Source organism: Trematomus bernacchii, unplaced genomic scaffold (genome assembly GCF_902827165.1).
Source record: "Trematomus bernacchii unplaced genomic scaffold, fTreBer1.1, whole genome shotgun sequence".
NCBI lineage: Eukaryota > Metazoa > Chordata > Actinopteri > Perciformes > Nototheniidae > Trematomus > Trematomus bernacchii.
In genome coordinates this window covers 18294195-18313232 of record NW_022988050.1, presented here as the reverse complement: position 1 = coordinate 18313232, position 19038 = coordinate 18294195, and the positions used below count along the sequence as shown (strand labels likewise).

General features: G+C 37.7%; 2 protein-coding genes across 2 annotated transcripts; both read right to left on the bottom strand.

Annotated features, from left to right (window-relative positions):
• Positions 1-688: 688 nt before the first annotated feature.
• Positions 689-9241, bottom strand: tfam (transcription factor A, mitochondrial). Its single transcript, XM_034120043.1, has 7 exons — positions 8988-9241; positions 7768-7910; positions 7460-7530; positions 5087-5236; positions 3734-3829; positions 2285-2341; positions 689-1836 (listed from the first exon to the last, which is right to left on the bottom strand). Exons 1-7 carry the CDS (start codon positions 9071-9073, stop codon positions 1612-1614), a joined length of 828 nt encoding a protein of 275 aa, XP_033975934.1. The 5' UTR covers positions 9074-9241; the 3' UTR covers positions 689-1611.
• A 1564-nt stretch (positions 9242-10805) lies between these two features.
• On the bottom strand, positions 10806-16881 carry LOC117473848 (ubiquitin-conjugating enzyme E2 D4-like). Its single transcript, XM_034119776.1, has 7 exons — positions 16677-16881; positions 15298-15361; positions 15024-15055; positions 13453-13530; positions 12849-12954; positions 11962-12055; positions 10806-11864 (listed from the first exon to the last, which is right to left on the bottom strand). The coding sequence occupies exons 1-7, from the start codon at positions 16698-16700 to the stop codon at positions 11819-11821; spliced, it is 444 nt and encodes a 147-aa protein (XP_033975667.1). The 5' UTR covers positions 16701-16881; the 3' UTR covers positions 10806-11818.
• Positions 16882-19038: the final 2157 nt, after the last annotated feature.

The following is a 19038-nucleotide window of genomic DNA, read 5'->3' as shown; positions in this document are numbered from 1 at the left end:
TCAATCAATTGTTTAAAACATTGTTAATTAACAGTTTGCTTGAAGCTAAATTGTGTGGTATGTGATGCTACAAAGCAGTAAATAGCTTATTCCATTATTTTTAGAACTGATGCAGATCAATGATTCAAGGTAATTTAATTTCATTGAAGATCGTATTGTGATGGCCATCAGAAAAAATGGGACTTTAAAGACCCCACAGAACAGAATCTGCTGTGTTTTTGCTCTGTATTTTACACATTTTGCTGGGTTGGCGAGGTAATTGAAAATCTATACACACGTCTAATGGATTTGACTTTGGCTGAAACTTCTTGATTATAAAAATGTATAACTAAACTAAATTGGGAAGGTTGTTTTAACACGTGCCACATTCATCCGTAGTTACAGTACTGATGACCAGAGGGGACCAAAACATGGGCCCCTCTTTGAAACACAAACTGAGTGTTTCGGCCATTCTGAACCAACAAGCCTGAGCAGACACATTTAATGGGGCTTTGACTCCTATGAGAAAATTAAGTCTACATGGATGCTTTTGTACTTCAGCTTTGACTGTAGCTTTGCTAGCGTAAACACGTGCATAGTCTCACTGAGGCAGTTTGCTTAAGCATAAAGGAAGGCTCTTTTGAAACATACCAGAGATGAAGGGTGTTTGAGCATTTATATTAACAAAACAATCATTTGGATGAAGGCGCAGTAGGAAAAAGCACATTTTATTATTAACCACAACAGCTTTTTTACAGCAGTAAAACAAAAAAGCATCTCATACAAAGCTAAACAAAAAAAAAGTATATTTTTGAAAACCAAAATGTCAGTCAACTGTCAATGTTTATGGCATAAATGAAAGTTAACAGTATTTCAGTTTGAGGTTGCGACTGTAAAAGGTGACACTACATCGACAAGAGCGATGAGATACATACTTCAGTGAGGTTGGTTCATCTTTAGGGGAAGCAGTGTCTGTGAATATATATATTTTTGTCTTTTAATTAAACAAACAATTGTATGGTGCTCTAAGCCTGAGAGCCAGACAGGTACTGTAGGTATTGATTTTGGACATTTCATGGATTTGTTGGCAAGTACAAAATAACATCAGACGTTTACTTTGCATCAATACTCTTTATGAAATACCAAAAATATTTAAAAAAAAGTGTTTGCTTTGGGACTGCAACAGTAACCTTTATATTCGCTCAAGTATATTGTGGTAACACTCAGGGCTATGAAACCTTTTACACACTGCAGACAGAAATGTAGAAACCTTATCTGAAACTCCTTTAATAACTTGATTTAAATGTCTAAGCTTATGAAATCATTATATTTCATCACTTTCTTAGCCAGGAACCATCGCACTTTATCAATCGAATGGATTTAACAAACCAATAAGTCAGGGTGAGTATTAGGGTCACATTGTGCTTGTTATAATCCTGCTTTCCGGGTTTAAATTGTTACATTTCACTAAGCACAGGTGATAATGGGTGCTGTGAAATGATGTTGATCCGTCTGAATTATGTAAAAGCGTTGCCCTGTTGAACCTAAGGAGCATTCATGACAATTGGGAACGTTGTCAAAAACCAAGCAGAGCATGTCATGAACACTTGGTACATGAACACACTGATGTGTTCATTTACTCCTGACAGTTTTGCTTGCAGTGGCCTTCTTCACTGTATCTATAACCTTCTTTGTTCCCTTCTTGATTGTTTGAGCTTTAGCTGCAGGTTTCCTCTTGGTAGGCAGGATATTCTCTCGGACCAGGTCTGGTCGTCCAATCTCCACCATGTGCTCCTCCCACAACCTCATCTCATTCTTATAGCGGATCTTGTCGTCCTCGGCCAGCTGTGTATAGATCTGAGATGAGGAGCAAACAAAGGAGATATAAATACTGAGCAACAGGTCAATTCTTGTTTCACATTTGCAGCAGCATTGATGCCTTATAGAGTGGTGCAGTGATGAAGTATTTTTGTAGAGCGATCTGGCCGTTAGCATAGAAAGGGCTCCCTTGACAAACAGCAATGGCATTGTCCCGTTTTTGGAAAACAAAACGTGAAAATCCCTTATGTTTGTGTCACCTACAGACCTTATTTCAGGCTCCTTACCAAGGCCACATTTAAAAAAACACTGACTTCTAAACGAGAGAACAGGAAGTGGTAATATGCCAACTAATTTATAGTTTCAGGACTCATACGCCAGCTAAAATCTTGCCTAGGGCAGCAAATTGGTCAGGGCCGTCCCTACTCATACCGGCACCACTCTGTAACTGTAAGAATAAAGGATACGTAATGATTGTGCAACCAACCTGTTTCTGATGAAGTGAAATATTCTTCCAGTCCTGCATCAGTGACTTCATCTTGTCCTGAAGGAACAAAAGTGGCACATTAATGACTGGTATTATGAAAACAAAGAAACCGCTTTGTAATTGTCTCTGTGTATTAACAATAATAAGCACTGAATCCTAACCGTTTTTACATGTCAAACTAGAGACACACTGGTCTAAGTCTAATTTATCCAATTTCCTTTTTGATAATAAAATGCACACTAATGCATGTGCTGGTTTTATGAAGCACGGATGATGTTGTCAGTGTGGAAGTTCTTCAGTGTGAGGGAACAAGACATTTCTTCCTATCAAAAATGTGTTATATATTGTTTTTCACCACTAGGTGGCACTATGACTCCTCAATTCTCCATTTTATAGGTAGAGCCCTCATGTCAATCAAATGAATGTTATAGATATGTTGCACCTGTTTTGTTCTAGAATGTAAAACATGGTAAATAAAGTACAATATGGTGCAATTATAATTCAGTTGGATTGTATTGGTCAAGTTTGTTTGAGGCAGGGCGAGACAATCCTGAAACTTGGTAGAGTTTGAGAAAATGAATTAGTTATATAGTTAAAGGTAGGGTAGGTAAGTTTGAGAAACCGGCTCGAGATACACTTTTTGTTATATTCCATGGAATGCTCTTAACATCCCGATAGCAATAAATATCTTAAGTGCTTTGACAAAAAATCCATAAAAAAATGTCATCTGTGGAAGCCGTAATACTGTAAAAAGCACGACCAATCATTTTAGCCGGCCCGGCTAAAATAACTGGATGGCCTACCTGCCTGTCAGCCTTCCATCTGTGCACAAACTTATCTCGTGCCCTCATTGGTCATGTGCGCGTTCCTGTGTGTTGGAGGAGGGGCTCTATAAGGAAGTGGCAGATTTTCTCCGGTTGTGTACTTTCAAATTCTAGCGATCTCGAGCCGGTTTCTCAAACTTACCTACCCCACCTTTAATGTGTTATTACAACATAACATTGAGTTTGAATCTTTTCCATGGAAGAAGGTCTAAACATGTCTTTGAGAGAACATTTGAATGGATTGGTCAGACTTTGCCCTTTTTCCATTCTGCCCATACTAATGTCTCTGACCAATCAAATAAACCCTCTGTAAATCAGCAGCTATGATGCATGTCACATCGATGCAGCTGAAAGAGGATACATTTAACATCACTACATTATTTTACCGTATTATATTTATGTTAATTACAGTTCATTCCTTCACAAGCACTCTGGCAAGGTCTCTGAGCTGAGGTCACTGCAAAGGTAAGGGAGCTAGCTTTAGCTATCTTACTTTTGTGGGTTCATGTGTAGAAAGTCCATGCAAGTTGTTTTTTTTTTACTGGCAAACCACTTCATCCATCAATATTACTGCAGTAAGCATCTCATACCATTTGATCTCAAAACAATCTGTCCCGTTACTGACCTTTGGGTCGAGCCCTCTGGCATCCAAAAAGTGCTCCGAGTAGAAAATGTTGAGCGAGTTGCGGCTGCGCTTTGGCTTCCCAAGGGTGTTTAACTCCTGGAACACACACACACACACACACACACACACACACACACACACACACACACACACACACACACACACACACACACACACACACACACACACACACACACACACACACACACACACACACACACACACACACACACACACACACACACACACACACACACACACACACACACACACACACACACACACACACACACACACACACACACACACACACACACACACACACACACACACACACACACACACACACACACACACACACACACACACACACACACACCATATTGAGAGTGTGTGAGTTCATCAGCCTATGGGCATGCATTTTGTGTACAAGTTCAAGTCAGTACACTGAAAAAGCTGAAGCGTTGACTTTAATTAAATGTATTACGTCAAACATTTTCACATAACTGTTGTAGGTTAGTTGAAAGCAATAATATTATATATGACACACACAACACAACAGTGTGACAACAGCTGATGTAATAGGGTTAGATATTCAGATTGTTAGCAGCGTCAAACTTCGAGATTTTTTAAAATAATCTAGTCTTTGACGTGTTTCAAAGAGCATATCATATTAAATTTCATTAAGCTTAGGGGTTAAGTGTCTTGGCCTAGGACACTTTACCGTGTTGACAGCAGGGACTGGGGATCGTAATACTGACCCTCTGATTGTTTAACACTAGGGATGCTCCGATCGCCAATTTTGGGGCTGATCGCCGGAATCAGTATCGGCCGATACCGATCGCCGATCCGATCGAGTGGGCGGGGCCTATGGTGATCTTCCATTTAAAGAGATGTTTAAAACTCAGTTAATGGGGCTCATTCACTGGCGCTTCCACAAACAACAACCAACATAATTATTACATTCAAATGAAGTACATTATTCAAGTTTACATTAACTTGGGATAATAACACGGGAGAAATGAGCGGAAGCGCTCTCTTTTCCTCTCTCCCTCTCTCTCTCTCTCCTGACAGCCTGTCAGTATCTCCTGCAGCTCACTGATCCAGTAATGAGTGACCCGACAGTGAAGAATAAACATATCTACCTTTATAGAGAGCACCGATCGATCCGCAGAGAGTGAATATCGGCCGATATTGATCGGCGGCCGATCGATCGGAGCATCCCTAATTAACACCCATTTACCTCTGAGCCAGTCACCTATGAACATGTTATCTTGAAGCTCTTGACAAAGAGAACCCCAGCCCTCCTTGATCTCTATCAACTACTATATATATATATATATATATAATTACCCTCTTTTGGATAATGGACCTCCTCTTGGTCAGCCTCTGCATCCTCGCCTGGGTTTCTTGCTGGAACTGTTCTGTGGTCAGCAGGGCCTGGTAGCGCTGGAGGTCAACCTTAAACTGCTCCCTGGCTCGCTGAGCGGCTTCATTAAAAGGCTACAAGGAGGAAGACAATCAGTATAACAGTGAGGATTTGCTACAATGTATGCACATAATATTCTAGTTGTCATCTCATAGAATCCTGTTGTGAAATGTTGAGTACATCTCATTTAACATTACTTGCATTTTTTGGGCAATTTGCCCAACTAGCATGAATTACAATTAGGGATGCTCCGATCGATATCGGCCAATACTCACTCTCTGCCGATCGATCGGTGCTCTCTAAAAATGCCGATCGCATGACGTAAAATACATGACACTTTTCTCTGTGCGCGGCAAAACAAGCTCGCCAAAATGGCTTCACCAGTCTGGCAGTATTTTAAGGTGTCCGAAAATGACAATAAAATAGCGGTATGCAACGTGTGTGAAGCAGAAATCCTGCAGCTCCACCCGCTGTGACGGACCGGTGAGCGGAGCAAAACACACACTAACGCAGCGTCCACACCGCGGCGTGCGTTGAAGCTTGCCGGTGGGCATGTCTGAAACTCGACCAACAATCAATCACATGAATCTCCCGCCCCGGACACACAAGCACAGGGTTTGATTGGCTAGAGCTTGTACAGGCATATGATTTGATTGGCTGACGCTTCCGTCGAAGCTTCAAAAGTAGAACATTGCTCTACTTTTGAAGCGAGCAACGCAAGCAAAGCGAATCGACGGAACCACAATGCAGTTCGGCAAAGCGTGACGTCACCCCATTCAAAGTGAATGGGCAGAAGCGTTGAAGCTTCAACGCACGCCGCCGTGTGGACGTGCCGTAAGAGTTAGACCTAACACACTTAGCTATTTTATCTACCTCTGGAACAAGCTAAACTAGTTATAAATATATTTATTCTTCACAGTCGGGTCACTCATTACTGGATCAGTGAGCTGCAGGAGATACTGACAGGCTGTCAGGAGAGAGAGAGAGGGAGAGAGGAAAAGAGAGCGCTTCCGCTCATTTCTCCCGTGTTATTATCCCAAGTTAATGTAAACTTGAATAATGTACTTCATTTGAATGTAATAATTATGTTAGTTGTTGTTTGTGGAAGCGCCAGTGAATGAGCCCCATTAACTGAGTTTTAAACATCACTTTAAATGGAAGATCCCCATAGGCCCACTCTATCGGTATCGGCCGATACTGATTCCGGCGATCGGCCCCAAAATTGGCATTCGGAGCAACCCTAATTACAATTAAGGCCTATGGGGACATTAGTAACAAAAAAAATGCAAGTTTTTATCCTGAAAATGTCAGAAATTGACTCTGCATCATCAACAACCCCCAAAACCACTCCAACATTGTCTAAAGTGGCCAAGCCATTATTTTACTATTGTCAATAAAGGCTTTAATGCCATTAGATTCAAAGGCTTTAATGTCATATGCACACAAGCTACAGTGTAGAAATGGCAATGAAAATCTTAAGTCCCAAGCTCATCCAACAATGCAACATAGTAGAATAGAACAATGCAGATTATGTTGCACTCCAATGTGCAAGTTATGCAGATGAAGATGAAGTAAACTATATATCCGTCAGGAAAATAAATACATACAATAAGCCAAATAGAGAGAGAATGTTGTAAGTGACCAAGTAAATTAATGCTAATTAACGCAACGTGTACTAATTGTGCTAATTGCCAAACATATGCAAGTTAGCATCCGGCAGTTTCTATGTGCTGATGACCCCTACTATACATTTCTAACATAAAACTTTGGGGTACTCAACATTTCCAGGTTGACTAAGCTGGCAACTAGACGATAAGGCACTTGTGGGGGAAAACTTCTGTGTAGCAATGCAGTGAGAGTCACCGACTCAGGAAGGAGACACGGGGAGAGCTGGAGCTTTGATGTCAAACACTGATGGTTTATTAGGTGCTTCGGCCGGAGAATTCACAAAACAAGTCCAAGAGCCAGAGGTTCTGACTTCACAGTAGAGTTGCCACGTAAATTCTGAAGAACTCTACCCCAGACCCATGTATTTAGCTAGTTCAGAGAGAATAATCAACATTGTGCATAACAAGATAGAATGATAACACCTCTATCAGCTGACGCCAACAGGCAGGAACAGGGATACAAAACACTGAGAGCACAGCAGCCAAGGTTACAGGTGCGTGTGCTCAGTCAGGACGGTATGAACTGATAAACTGGGTCAAAGTTATGGGCCTTGGGAAATATTTAACCAACAGCACTATTAAAAAAAGGCATACAGTTTGTACTGTTTAACAAAAAAATGAGTGAAATACCTTCTTCTGTTCTGGAGTCAGCATTACCCACTGCCCGGCGCCCTTCCTCATGATTTCAGTTGACTTGATACCTGAAGGCAACAATTGTAAATGTGATCATTAGACTCTCAGACTGATCAAGTCCAGCCGTTTGCTCTGAGATAACATTTGTATTTGTTTTTATGAAGCTTCCTTGTTGTTCACTGCTTGTTGTGCCAAGCGCCGCTTGTTGTGCCTAGCGCCGCTTGTTGTGCCAAGCGCCGCTAGTTTGTGAAATCAATAACTTAGGCTGCCTTTTTTTATTAAAGTAGCAAGTGTTGCAGATTTACCTGGGAAGTGTCTGGTTATGTCTGGCCGCTGTTGTAAAAGAAATCTCAGGTATCCGCTTACTGGCCTCTTTGGCGGTCCGCTGGCCTGAGAGCTCAGATATTTCACTGGAGTGATGTATGTCGCTGAGAGGACACTGGAGCACCTACAGCATGAGCCAAACACACAAACATAAATATAATCCAATGCAGAAAACATCGTAGCACCCATTTGTTTTAACAGAGGGAACTCTTATCCAAACTCCATTCACAAATCTGGCCATTTAGTGGTACTTCAATGGTGACTAGTCCAGAGTAACGGTACAGTAAACACTTTTAATTAAATTACAGTAAATGACACATAAAGAAGTCTCCTTAGGCCTCTGGAAGTAGCGAGGGATGAAACATCTTTTTACATTAGTTCTTGACATTTCTAAGACTTATTTGAATTAAGTTAAATAATTGCTCAAAGAAATTAAACTATGCAAGCAATATCTTGTTCATTTAAGTACTGTCAGTCATGCACAACCCGCAAAATATTTACAAAACTGCATCTTTTAATATCTGCACAGCTTTCCACTTTTTGTAAAATACTGCACATATTTTATTATTGAGTATTATGTCATATTATATTGAATAATTATTTCTCTATTTTAATGTTATAATAGTTTTATTTTGTGGTGGTTTTTCTTACAATGATATCTTCTTTAACTGCATGTATGTATGCACCATATACACCAAGGCAAATTTCTCGTATGTGTTAATAAACCCGTTTCTGATTGTGATCTGTGTTAAAGGCATTGAGTCATACTCTATTAGAAAAACACCAGACAGCATTAAACTGCAAGAGGATTCCAATGGGGTCAGAAGTTCAAACTCCTCTAGCCCTCACCTAAACACACGTGCTTTACTTTCGATGTAATAAATATATTATGAATGTTGCTTAACTAGCTGTTATTCCTTTTATCACACAAAGGCCCTAAATGCCTGTAAAATACATCCAAAAGTGTGTGAATCAATAACAATATTAGTTATGACTTAGTAACTTAAGATGATAAAAGTATTTTTTATTTACCAGTAACATATGCTAGTCATAAGTCCAAAACACATTTCAGTAAAAGTATCCAAAGTGATTTAATGACCTTAACATGCTTACAGCCACAATGACAGCTAAAGCTAGCTAGCCTTTGCTTCGACTTGAGCTAATGCCATCTAACACAGTAAAGTGACTTCAGGATAGCTACCTTGCCAGAGTGCTTGTGCAGGAGAACACACTGAAGGACTTAGCCAGCCAGCTAGCACCTGCAGTCATTAAGCCGAACGGAGCCATGTTGCTGTCAAGGATGTTACGTTAATGAATGGAAGACACACGTATTGTCCCTAAAAAGCAGCGTGTTATTATATTCACACATTAATTTTTAATTGTAGCCGAGCGTCTTCCTTTCCTCCTTGTTGACATGCATGTGCTACAACAGGCGCCTTCTGTTGCCCCGGTGGATTGTGGGAAAGGTCAAAGTAATTCAGCCGGATGTGGATATGATGTGCAGCATGTAGCAGTTCCGAAGATGTTCTATAATAAGGAAGGAACCCTTTCCTTAAACGGCATAGTGCATGCGATAGCGTGGTTTTAAAAATGAATACCTATTTACAGACTCTTAGGAAGCCTAATTATCTTTACACTGTGCCAGAGATGGAAGAAGTACTCAGATCTTGTACTTGAGTAAGAGTAACAATACTACATCGTAAAAGTACTTTGTTAGAAGTAAAAGTCTTGCATTCAAAATTGTACTCGAGTAAAAGCACAAAAAGGGATGACATCAAAATATACTCAAGTACAAAAAGTCAAACTACTCATTTTTCAGTATTGCCCATATATGATTTTAACATAGTGTATTATAATTATTATGTATTAAGTCAATATTGCACTTGGTAAAGGTGGAGCATATTTAAATGACTAGATATACCCCTGGATAGCTTAACCTATAATAGTAGATAATGACTTATTGCTTGATTTATATTCTATATTATGAATCCATACCTGGAAAGTAGCTAGTTTTCTAAAAACAACATAACGTGTACCACTGCATTCTGCATAACATCTACCACTGCATTCTGTTAATCGTATTATCATTATGTTTATCTTGTCCTATTTCCTATATCTTTTCCTTACAGCATTATTTCTAATGGACTATTTAGTATTTTTCTTTTATGTTCAAATGATTGTATGTTGCATGGTTCAAAGAGGCTGAGACTTTTCTAAACTGTCATTGCTAAAACTAGGCTGTGCATATGACAGATAAAGATTTGTAATCCTTTAATCCAATCATTGTCTATGCCACATGCACATAGGCAAGGTCATTAAACAATGTAATAATAATCTTTATGTCATACTACAATATCAATAATTGTCAATCTAAAAATTATAGCAACCTTTCTCATAAGAAATTGCAGTTTAGTTCAACTTTATTTAACTGATATTTGACTAAGTATGAAATATAATAATGAATCATGTTTAATGTATATCACTGATGTTATTATAATGGTTACTGTTGCACACAACATTTGATCTACTATATTAGATATTTGTGAATGATTATCAAATGATTTGTAAACCTTTAACAAATGAAAACACAAATGGAGCAAATACTTTTTACAATTTCTTGATGATTATTAAACTGTGCATTATTTGGATGGCTGTAATGTTCAAACTTATAATACCTTTAAATGTTTAGAAATACTTATAGCATCTCTATACATTATTGAGATGTAATACTTGGTCAAAGGTACATATTAGTTATCTGATCTATTTAAAGATGTAATGTTTAAATCAGTTTTACAAGTAGTTATCATTAGTAGTTATCATTAACAAATACTTAACACAGAATCTCAAATGTTATCAGTAATGATCTTTTCTTTTTGCTAGAAGATACAACACTGAATTCAGAATACAGGCGAAACAAATGGACTTTTGGGAATATGCACCATAAAAACATAGCAATGGGAACAATAAATGTATAATACCTTCACACATCACATTAAGCTCAGTGATCCAAACCATAAAGTCGTGATAAAAACTGTACCTTTCTTTAATTCAGTACAAAAGGTGCCACACAGGCCTCAAAGACACAAGTGAGACTATTTACACTGGAACAAAGAAATACATTTTCACCACTTTTATAGCATAGATGGATATACAGATGAACACATGTAACCCTTTATTACAGGTCAGTCAGTGGATTAAAATCTCTTCTTTGTTCCCGTGTAAAACCAACCAAAAAGCCAACGTCACTTCTACTCTCAGGGGAAAAGAGAACATCGTTTTAATGACAGATTTACATAGTGATAACTCTAATTTAAATGAAATATCCAAGACGATTTTAATGCTATACAATTAATAACAATAGGAAGAAGAAGACTGTAATACGTAACTTGTAATTTCTCCCGTTTTCAGGGAAACAGTACATTGTTTCATTCCACCTCGTCCGCTACAAGATGCAAAAAAAAAAAAAAAAAACCTTGATCACCCACTACATGACATGTGTCAGAATGTTGGGCTCACATATTTGGCATTCACCCATCCACATTTCCATGGTTGGGGGTTTCCTGCAGCTGATGTTGCAGCAGAGACTGAACGTGGGCTATTCCTCTCCAGGAGCAGCTAGCATGTATGCTGCACAATCACTCAGCTCCTCTGGAAAAAAGGCTTCTCGCTGAATGGCATATGTTGGGACTTAAATCCTACAATCTACTAGTCTTACTTCAAAAATGAAGAATGCAATTTGTAATAAACTTGAGTTATAAATAAAAAATTCCTTGATGCAAGAACAACATGCCAAACTTCTTGGAAACATCATCGTCCATATAGCGACCGCAGGGAATCATTCTCTTCTGCTTCCTTTCAAAAACAATCAATGTACATGTCATGGATTAATGATATTGTTAATGACAGTTCAGTGTGATGGAAGTTACCTAGGATTACTTAATGATTCCATACTATAATGTACAGTGTGTTGTGACTTTTAAAAAAAAAGGAAGGAAAAAGGAAAATTCTCAGCATGTTTTCTTCTTTTTTTCTTTACATGGCGTACTTTTGGGTCCAATCTTTTGCTAGTTTGTTGTATCTGAGGAGAGAAAATACGAGAGTGGATGATTGGACAACAGGTCAACACATGTCACATGATGTAGATCGATATCAGTGGACGTCTCGTTTACACTCACTTGTCTTTGTCGTTCTTGTACATGTGTGCTATGTCTGGAACTAAGGGGTCATCTGGGTTCGGATCACACAGCAATGAACATATGGACAATAAAACTGCAATGAAAAGAAATACAAATTAACTTTAAGGGGTTAAAAACTGCGATTATTCAAGTTAAAAAAAGTTCATTGTTTTCCTTGTTCATTTAGATTTTGTTCATTCTTTTATTTAAACATACCGTAAATACATATTGCAGCATACTACCTCACAGGATATATTTTACTTTAATTTCAAGGTAATGTACATTATTTTTTTATGTAAAGAGTACACTCTGTTTATATGTTTAGTAGATTGGTATATTCAAAATTATTCACATTTATTGTGTATATTTTATAGTGTTTAGATACTCCTTTGAAAATATATATATTTTACTGAGAATATGTAATTATGTTTTTTTAAATGTGTAATGTTTATCTTTATTATATTTGTATTTAATTCTATTTTTAAGACATTTTGTAATTCTTGTTGATTGACTTTCAAAATGCTGCAGTGACCGATTTCCCAACTTGGGATAAACAAAGTATCTCTCTATCTTAAAGCAAATATATTTTACAAATGTATATATGCACGTTGTATTTGTTCTTATTTGTGCACTGCTTGACAATATTGTATGTCATTTCAGTCTTGCCAATAAAGCTTTTTGAAATTTGTATTACAGGATATTATTACATTAATTTAGTAATATAGATAGGCCCTGCTGGAAAGCACCACCACTGCTTTTTTTTTTTTTAAATAAAGTACAATTTAATAGGTTCATTATTTTTCATTTTACAAACAAAAATAAAATAAAACACTGAAAACATAAAAAAAACACAAGACATTAGATAAAGTGGATAACAGTGAAGTTACCTTTAGACACTGTAAGTGCTGGAGACCACTGGGACCGTAGAATGTCCAAACAGATACTGCCGTTGCTGTTTATATTTGGGTGATAAATCTTTGTTGTAAATGCTACCTGTAAAAAAAAAGATAAGAGATATACATTATAAATCCTATAATGTACAACTTATCAGGTATTATGGTTTACATCATTTAGGTGATAAGAGAGAGTCTAGGACCAGAGGACTTCCTGACAGTAAGGTCCACAGTAGGACTCTCTCTTAGGTGATAAGAGAGAGTCTAGGACCAGAGGACTTCCTGACAGTAAGGTCCACAGTAGGACTCTCTCTTAGGTGATAAGAGAGTCTAGGACCAGAGGACTTCCTGACAGTAAGGTCCACAGTAGGACTCTCTCTTAGGTGATAAGAGAGAGTCTAGGACCAGAGGACTTCCTGACAGTAAGGTCCACAGTAGGACTCTCTCTTAGGTGATAAGAGAGAGTCTAGGACCAGAGGACTTCCTGACAGTAAGGTCCACAGTAGGACTCTCTCTTAGGTGATAAGAGAGAGTCTAGGACCAGAGGACTTCCTGACAGTAAGGTCCACAGTAGGACAGAAACATGAGCAGCTCTTACCTTTGGAGGCTTGAACGGGTAGTCGGTGGGGAAGTGGATTGTGAGGAAGAACACTCCTCCTTGGTACGGACTGTCACCCTGACATGAACACATGGGAGACATAGCTGTCAGTCAAACATGGAAACAGCTGCTAACCAACTTGAGTGTGTCCACATTGAAAAAGTAACATTCGTTATTACAAGCACATAACAAACAACGCTGACAAATCCAGAGCAGTAATCTTATTTATCATTTAATGAAAATTACTTCAGCAGTGTAAAATATTTAGAATTTAAACACACAACTAGAATAGAATAACATGCAACAAATACCAAACATGACCTATTTGCCAAGCTTAAAGAGGGTCTGTCAGTGTCATGACTAATAAGCACTTCATAGGTTGCCATGGAAAAGGTAAGCCAGCTGTGAAATAATGATTGTAGTAAAGCACATTTCTACTTCTTATGTATGTTTTATTCTATTTGATCTTTTACTGGATATTTGATTTCAACGTCTTATGTTTATTAAATATGTTTATTTAATGTTGTTAATTCTTACTTTAACTTTGTATGTCTTTAGAAATATATATATTTTTGAATAATTAGTATTATTTTCATTCTTAAATGAAGCATATGTCTAGAAATCCAATTTCCCCAGGTCAATTATATTTGCTCATTTCACTTTGGTAAATGTGTTCTTGTGTCCAACCTGTTCAAACACACAGTCGGGCTGTGCAATTCATCCTATTTTAATCGCAATTACGATTTTGGCCTGCCACAATTACGAAAACAACATAATAGAAAAAAACGATTATTTTGCTTTGCTAGGTTGTGACAGTGCACTGCAACATATTTGATCTAATTTATTTTAGTCTAATTTATTTTTATTTATCATATTTATATATGTTTAGTAGCTTGTTGAAGTGCGCTCAAATATTTGTTGATCTTGTTTATTGGTATTTATTATTTTTGATATTATTTATTTAAAATGTGAATATAAATGTATCATTTATTTAATTTAGTTTTGTATTGGTTTTTCAGTTGAATTATACATTCAGGGTAATCAACAGTTAAAAAGATACTGTTCAAATTATTATTTGTATTTGTTTTAAAGTTCAATAAATGGATGTTTTCAAAGTCAGTATTTAATAATCGTGATATCAATTATTGACCAAAATAATCGTGATTATGATTTTTGCCATAATCGAGCAGCCCTAACACACAGGCTTATATTTCAACATTACATTCATGTGAACCCGTCCACCACAGTATTGAATCGGTTCATAGATTTTTCATAGTTCAGTTTTTATACGAGTATCTGTTTTTATTCACTATTGGAAGAAAATATGCTTCTCAGTTCAACGTGAATACAATAGCTTGTTTAGATGCCTTACAGCGTAACCGCAATGAGCCAAGTAATATGAGGAGATGTAAAACCATTAAAAGGAAATGCAAAAGTGTTCCAAACAAATCCCTAGAGTGGTTTTAAAGGCCTACGTCAAGCAATGGTAATCATTTCCAATAGCAGCAATTAAGAGACTATTTCCAGTGTAGCAGAAGTGTGTATGAGAGGACTGATGCTGTGATACTCACCGGACCCATTATGGTCGCCTGCCAGTGAAACACTAAAAGCATTTCAGGGAGAAAGACAGACAGACAGAGTCTTAGGATGGAAAAATGGGAATGTGTACTACACAGTAGTTTACAACACTTGGTGCTGTCTCAGATAGCATTATCTGCACAACAGATATGCTGGATTGGAATATTCATCCCCACTTCCTCCATTGACTATGCCTGTAGACCATTTAAAACAATAAAATGACAAAATAATCATTTGAAAAAACACATGAAATGCATGTGTACTCACAGTCTTCCCCCACTGGTCCAGCAGAGCACTGAGCTGGAGGGTCTCTCTGCAGGTCATGCAGTTCCTGCTCAATGCAACAGAAACACAACTCTTAGTTATTCAGCTTAAATCATATCTAATACTTAGTCTTTAATTTCAATAACAAGTTGAGATCACATTTTGAAATTTCAAATTGTGCAGGCACTCAAGGTCAACTAAATGTGACTTTTGCTCTCCAGTTCATCTCATGGTATTCCTCAAGTGAAAGAGAAAGTAGACACTTGAATCCAAGTTCAAACCCCAGTTTTCACACAGGCTAACTTATTATTTCCAAGGACATTTCACAGCATGTATATGTTGCCCCTTAGGAAAAAAAAGTTTGTAAAACAACTGATCCAGCAGAGAAAAAAGTTTGAACAAAGGTTATTTATGTAATGTGTAATGTGACTACTAATTCACAAACACTAGCAGAATCAGCTGGACTATGCATTAGCTACTGGTTATTGGCGGGTATCAGTTTGAAGTGCCACTTCACCGAATAGCAGACATTGCTTCTTGATGATTCAATGGCAAATAACTTGTCTCAAGAGGCCTGCACTTTGCCTCAGCCCTCCTGCCCTCAGATTACTTCCTGGTTAGAACGGAGCGACATGAAGGAGCAGCTATACCTATTAAACCTATATGTTCAAGCTTATATTAAAAGGTCCCATGTCATGGCCATTTCTACTGATCATAATTCCATTGTACACGGCTTGTTGGAGCTCCACTTTTACCAGCTGTAAAGAGCACGCTATTGCTAAAACAATTCAAATCCAGTTACTTAGTACATATATTTGTTTATGAAATGGGACAGAATAAGTACTTTTACTTTTGGAACGTTAAGTATTTTTCTGAGGCCAATACTTTTGTTCTTTTACTTAAGTAAGATTATGAATGCAGGACTTGTCACAGAGTATTTTTACAATTTATTTTTCTACTTTTACCTAATCAAAATATCTGAATACTTCTTCCAGCACTATAAACAATAAAATGGAGGACAGTGAGACTTTCTTCTTAATGCAGTATGTTTACCACAAAGAGGAAAAGTACAAATGGACTATTGTCCTGTTACTTTAAAGAACACACAGTGACAGATTGTCAGGGAGTAGTTACTGAGCTAGCTAAACTGTTAGCAGGCTAGCCCGAAACTTTGAAGTTGACACCGGCTGCTAGCTGTTCTAGGCGGTGTCAACAGACAAGTTATTTGCAAAAAGCTAAAAAGTTAGATATAAAAATGCTTAAATGCGAGGGTAGCGTTGAAAATGTTGTTAATAAGCCGTTTTGTGGAAATTAACTCTTTACGTTAGCCTCTGCTGTTAGCTACAGTTAGCTGGCAACCGTAGCTAGCCAGTCACATTTACCTTCTGTATTCTTTTCAGTGCCATGATGCCCGGTGCCGTTTTCTCCTCCACACAGGTCGACTCGCTCTTTATCTGGTTTTAATAGTATTGCTGGCGATGTCAATGGCTGTAGTTTATTCCCTGAGTGCTTCGAGAGCCGGAGATGTGTTTGTGTTTTCAGAAAACCTCTTTTGTTTCCGCTTTCTCCTTCTTCTTCTCGTTCTTCTTCTTCGTCTCCTCTGGTTTATTGTAAACTTCAAGATACATACCGCCACCTACCGTCCAAAGAGTTTAACATCCTGTTTTAAATTCCATATCAGGTCTGATGTCTTAGTTATATTCGTTTGAAGAAAAGGTGTCTATTAACTTTGGTTGCATATTTTCAAAAATGTACTTAGGCCAAACGCAAATGATACAAAAAAAAGTAGTTTAAATCACTCAATTTCCCCATTCACAATATCTCTTAGATAAAGGCAATATGTAATACATATATACTTACCTTTCTACATTTGTCTTCAGTCATTTCTTCAAATTATGCAGATATTTATCAACTCATGAAGCTTGTTTGTTTTTTGTAAATTCACAGTTGACTTCATGTTTGTGTTCTTTATTGTCAAAGTCTCATTACCATTTAACCAATTGTTCATCTCCTCATAAAACACAAAGAAAGAGAAATGTAATGAAATGCATTGATTTGTTACAACTTACTGGTATGTATTTGACATTGTAACATTCAGAATATAATTACAATATTTGTTAAATAAAATACAGTAACCACAGCAATAACAAAACAACCAGATGCAAAGGTAATGCCAATGTCATTGATTGTCTACTTTAAAGGGCCAGTGTGAAATATATATGCAAAGAATAGAAAATAATAATATGAGCACTTAAGGAGTAGGTCCTCTTCTAACGTCAGCCACCGGCTGAATTCCATTTCTTCTAAAGTATGGTGTTATGGCCTTAACGACGAGGCAAAGGTCCTCGTCAGGCCCATGTCGTAAACACTATCATGATGTTGTTTGGAGCCAGAGAACTAACTGTAAACAGAGCTTCAATCTGTTTACTGTTCCCAGAACTTGTGTTTATGGGACTGTATGCTGATATGAGTGATAACATAATCTTTCTAACAGATAAAGGTAGCCTAATTGTCAGAGCAATTATGAACATGGACCTTTCTGGATTTATGAGGAGAGGAGGCTCTTAAAGTGTCTGACAGAGAAAGTCTCATGGGGGATCATTTGATGTCAGGAACACAGATGATTTATTTCACATGCATTCCATACTAGACTGTTGTGCTATATTTCAATAAAACAGTTGTTTTGTCACACTGGGATAAATAATCAACAGTTATCCATCATAACACTGAGGCGTTTTATTGTAAGAAAAGGCTACCCTTGCTTCTTCAAATGTTATTGAAGGGTCATGAAGCAAACCCCAAAATGAAATACATTGTTTAAAGTTTAAACAAATAAGAGGCCCAGAAGATTTAAACCTATCCCTTACAAGTTATGTTCATATGCAGTTAACTTTTAGTTGAGACTCATGATCACTCACAACATTCAGTTTCAATTCAGGAAGAAGTGTGACATGTAAATGGCTCAATCAAACATATCTATGACATGTTCTACTCCCACAGCAGGGAGAAGAGTAACATATTAAATACAGAGGGAAGCATGCGTTAACACTAGAACCGCCAACGGGGTCAATTTGACCCCGAGCTGTTTTATATTTGATGTAACTTTTTTTCAATAAAATATTAAAGTCTCCCAGTCCGTGACTTTTCCTGAAAGTGTGTTATGTACCACCCTCTGTTGTTAAAAATTGTCAATATGAAGTCAGATTGAAGAAATCACCCAAAAAATTGCCATTTATACCTATTTCCGCCAAGCGGGTCATATTGACCCCACCCCTTTTCATATAAACATGACGTGTTGCTATAGCAACGCCTTTTGTCTACTGCGGTTCCTCCTTATAGATTGAGAGATAGATTGAGAGAGAGAGAGATAGATGGATAGATATATTGATAGATAGTTATAGAGAGAGAGAGAGAGAGAGAGAGAGAGAGAGAGAGAGAGAGAGAGAGAGAGAGAGAGAGAGAGAGAGAGAGAGAGAGATAGAGACAGTCTGTAGTGAAGGAGTGTGCTCCCGCTCACGGGAGACTGCTCGCACTGCGCTCCGCAGCAAACAGCTGTGGGGCGAGTTGAAAGTACGTTATGCTGGCCGCGGTGTCTAAATAATGCTTCCGGCCCAGCGGGCCATTTATAATGTCGAGCCCTGAGAGTCCACAGATTATATTGGTATACGTTTCATCCCTGTGCGATCAAAACTCTCTGTTCAATAAAAGAACATTTTACCTTGAAAATCAATGCATTCTAATAGC

What these genes read in the sequence shown, in the direction of transcription:
- LOC117473848 (XM_034119776.1), bottom strand. Translation starts at nt 16,700, where the DNA reads ATGGCACTGAAAAGAATACAGAAG. An exon ending in AGCACTTACAGTGTCTAAAG is followed by an intron (nt 12,056 to 12,848) that starts GTAACTTCACTG and finishes TTTTCATTGCAG; the next exon opens with TTTTATTGTCCATATGTTCA. An exon ending in TACAAGAACGACAAAGACAA is followed by an intron (nt 11,865 to 11,961) that starts GTGAGTGTAAAC and finishes TTCTCTCCTCAG; the next exon opens with ATACAACAAACTAGCAAAAG.
- tfam (XM_034120043.1), bottom strand. Translation starts at nt 9,073, where the DNA reads ATGGCTCCGTTCGGCTTAATGACTGCAGGTGCTAGCTGGCTGGCTAAG. An exon ending in TGACTCCAGAACAGAAGAAG is followed by an intron (nt 5,237 to 7,459) that starts GTATTTCACTCA and finishes TCCTCCTTGTAG; the next exon opens with CCTTTTAATGAAGCCGCTCA. An exon ending in TTTCACTTCATCAGAAACAG is followed by an intron (nt 1,837 to 2,284) that starts GTTGGTTGCACA and finishes TCCTCATCTCAG; the next exon opens with ATCTATACACAGCTGGCCGA.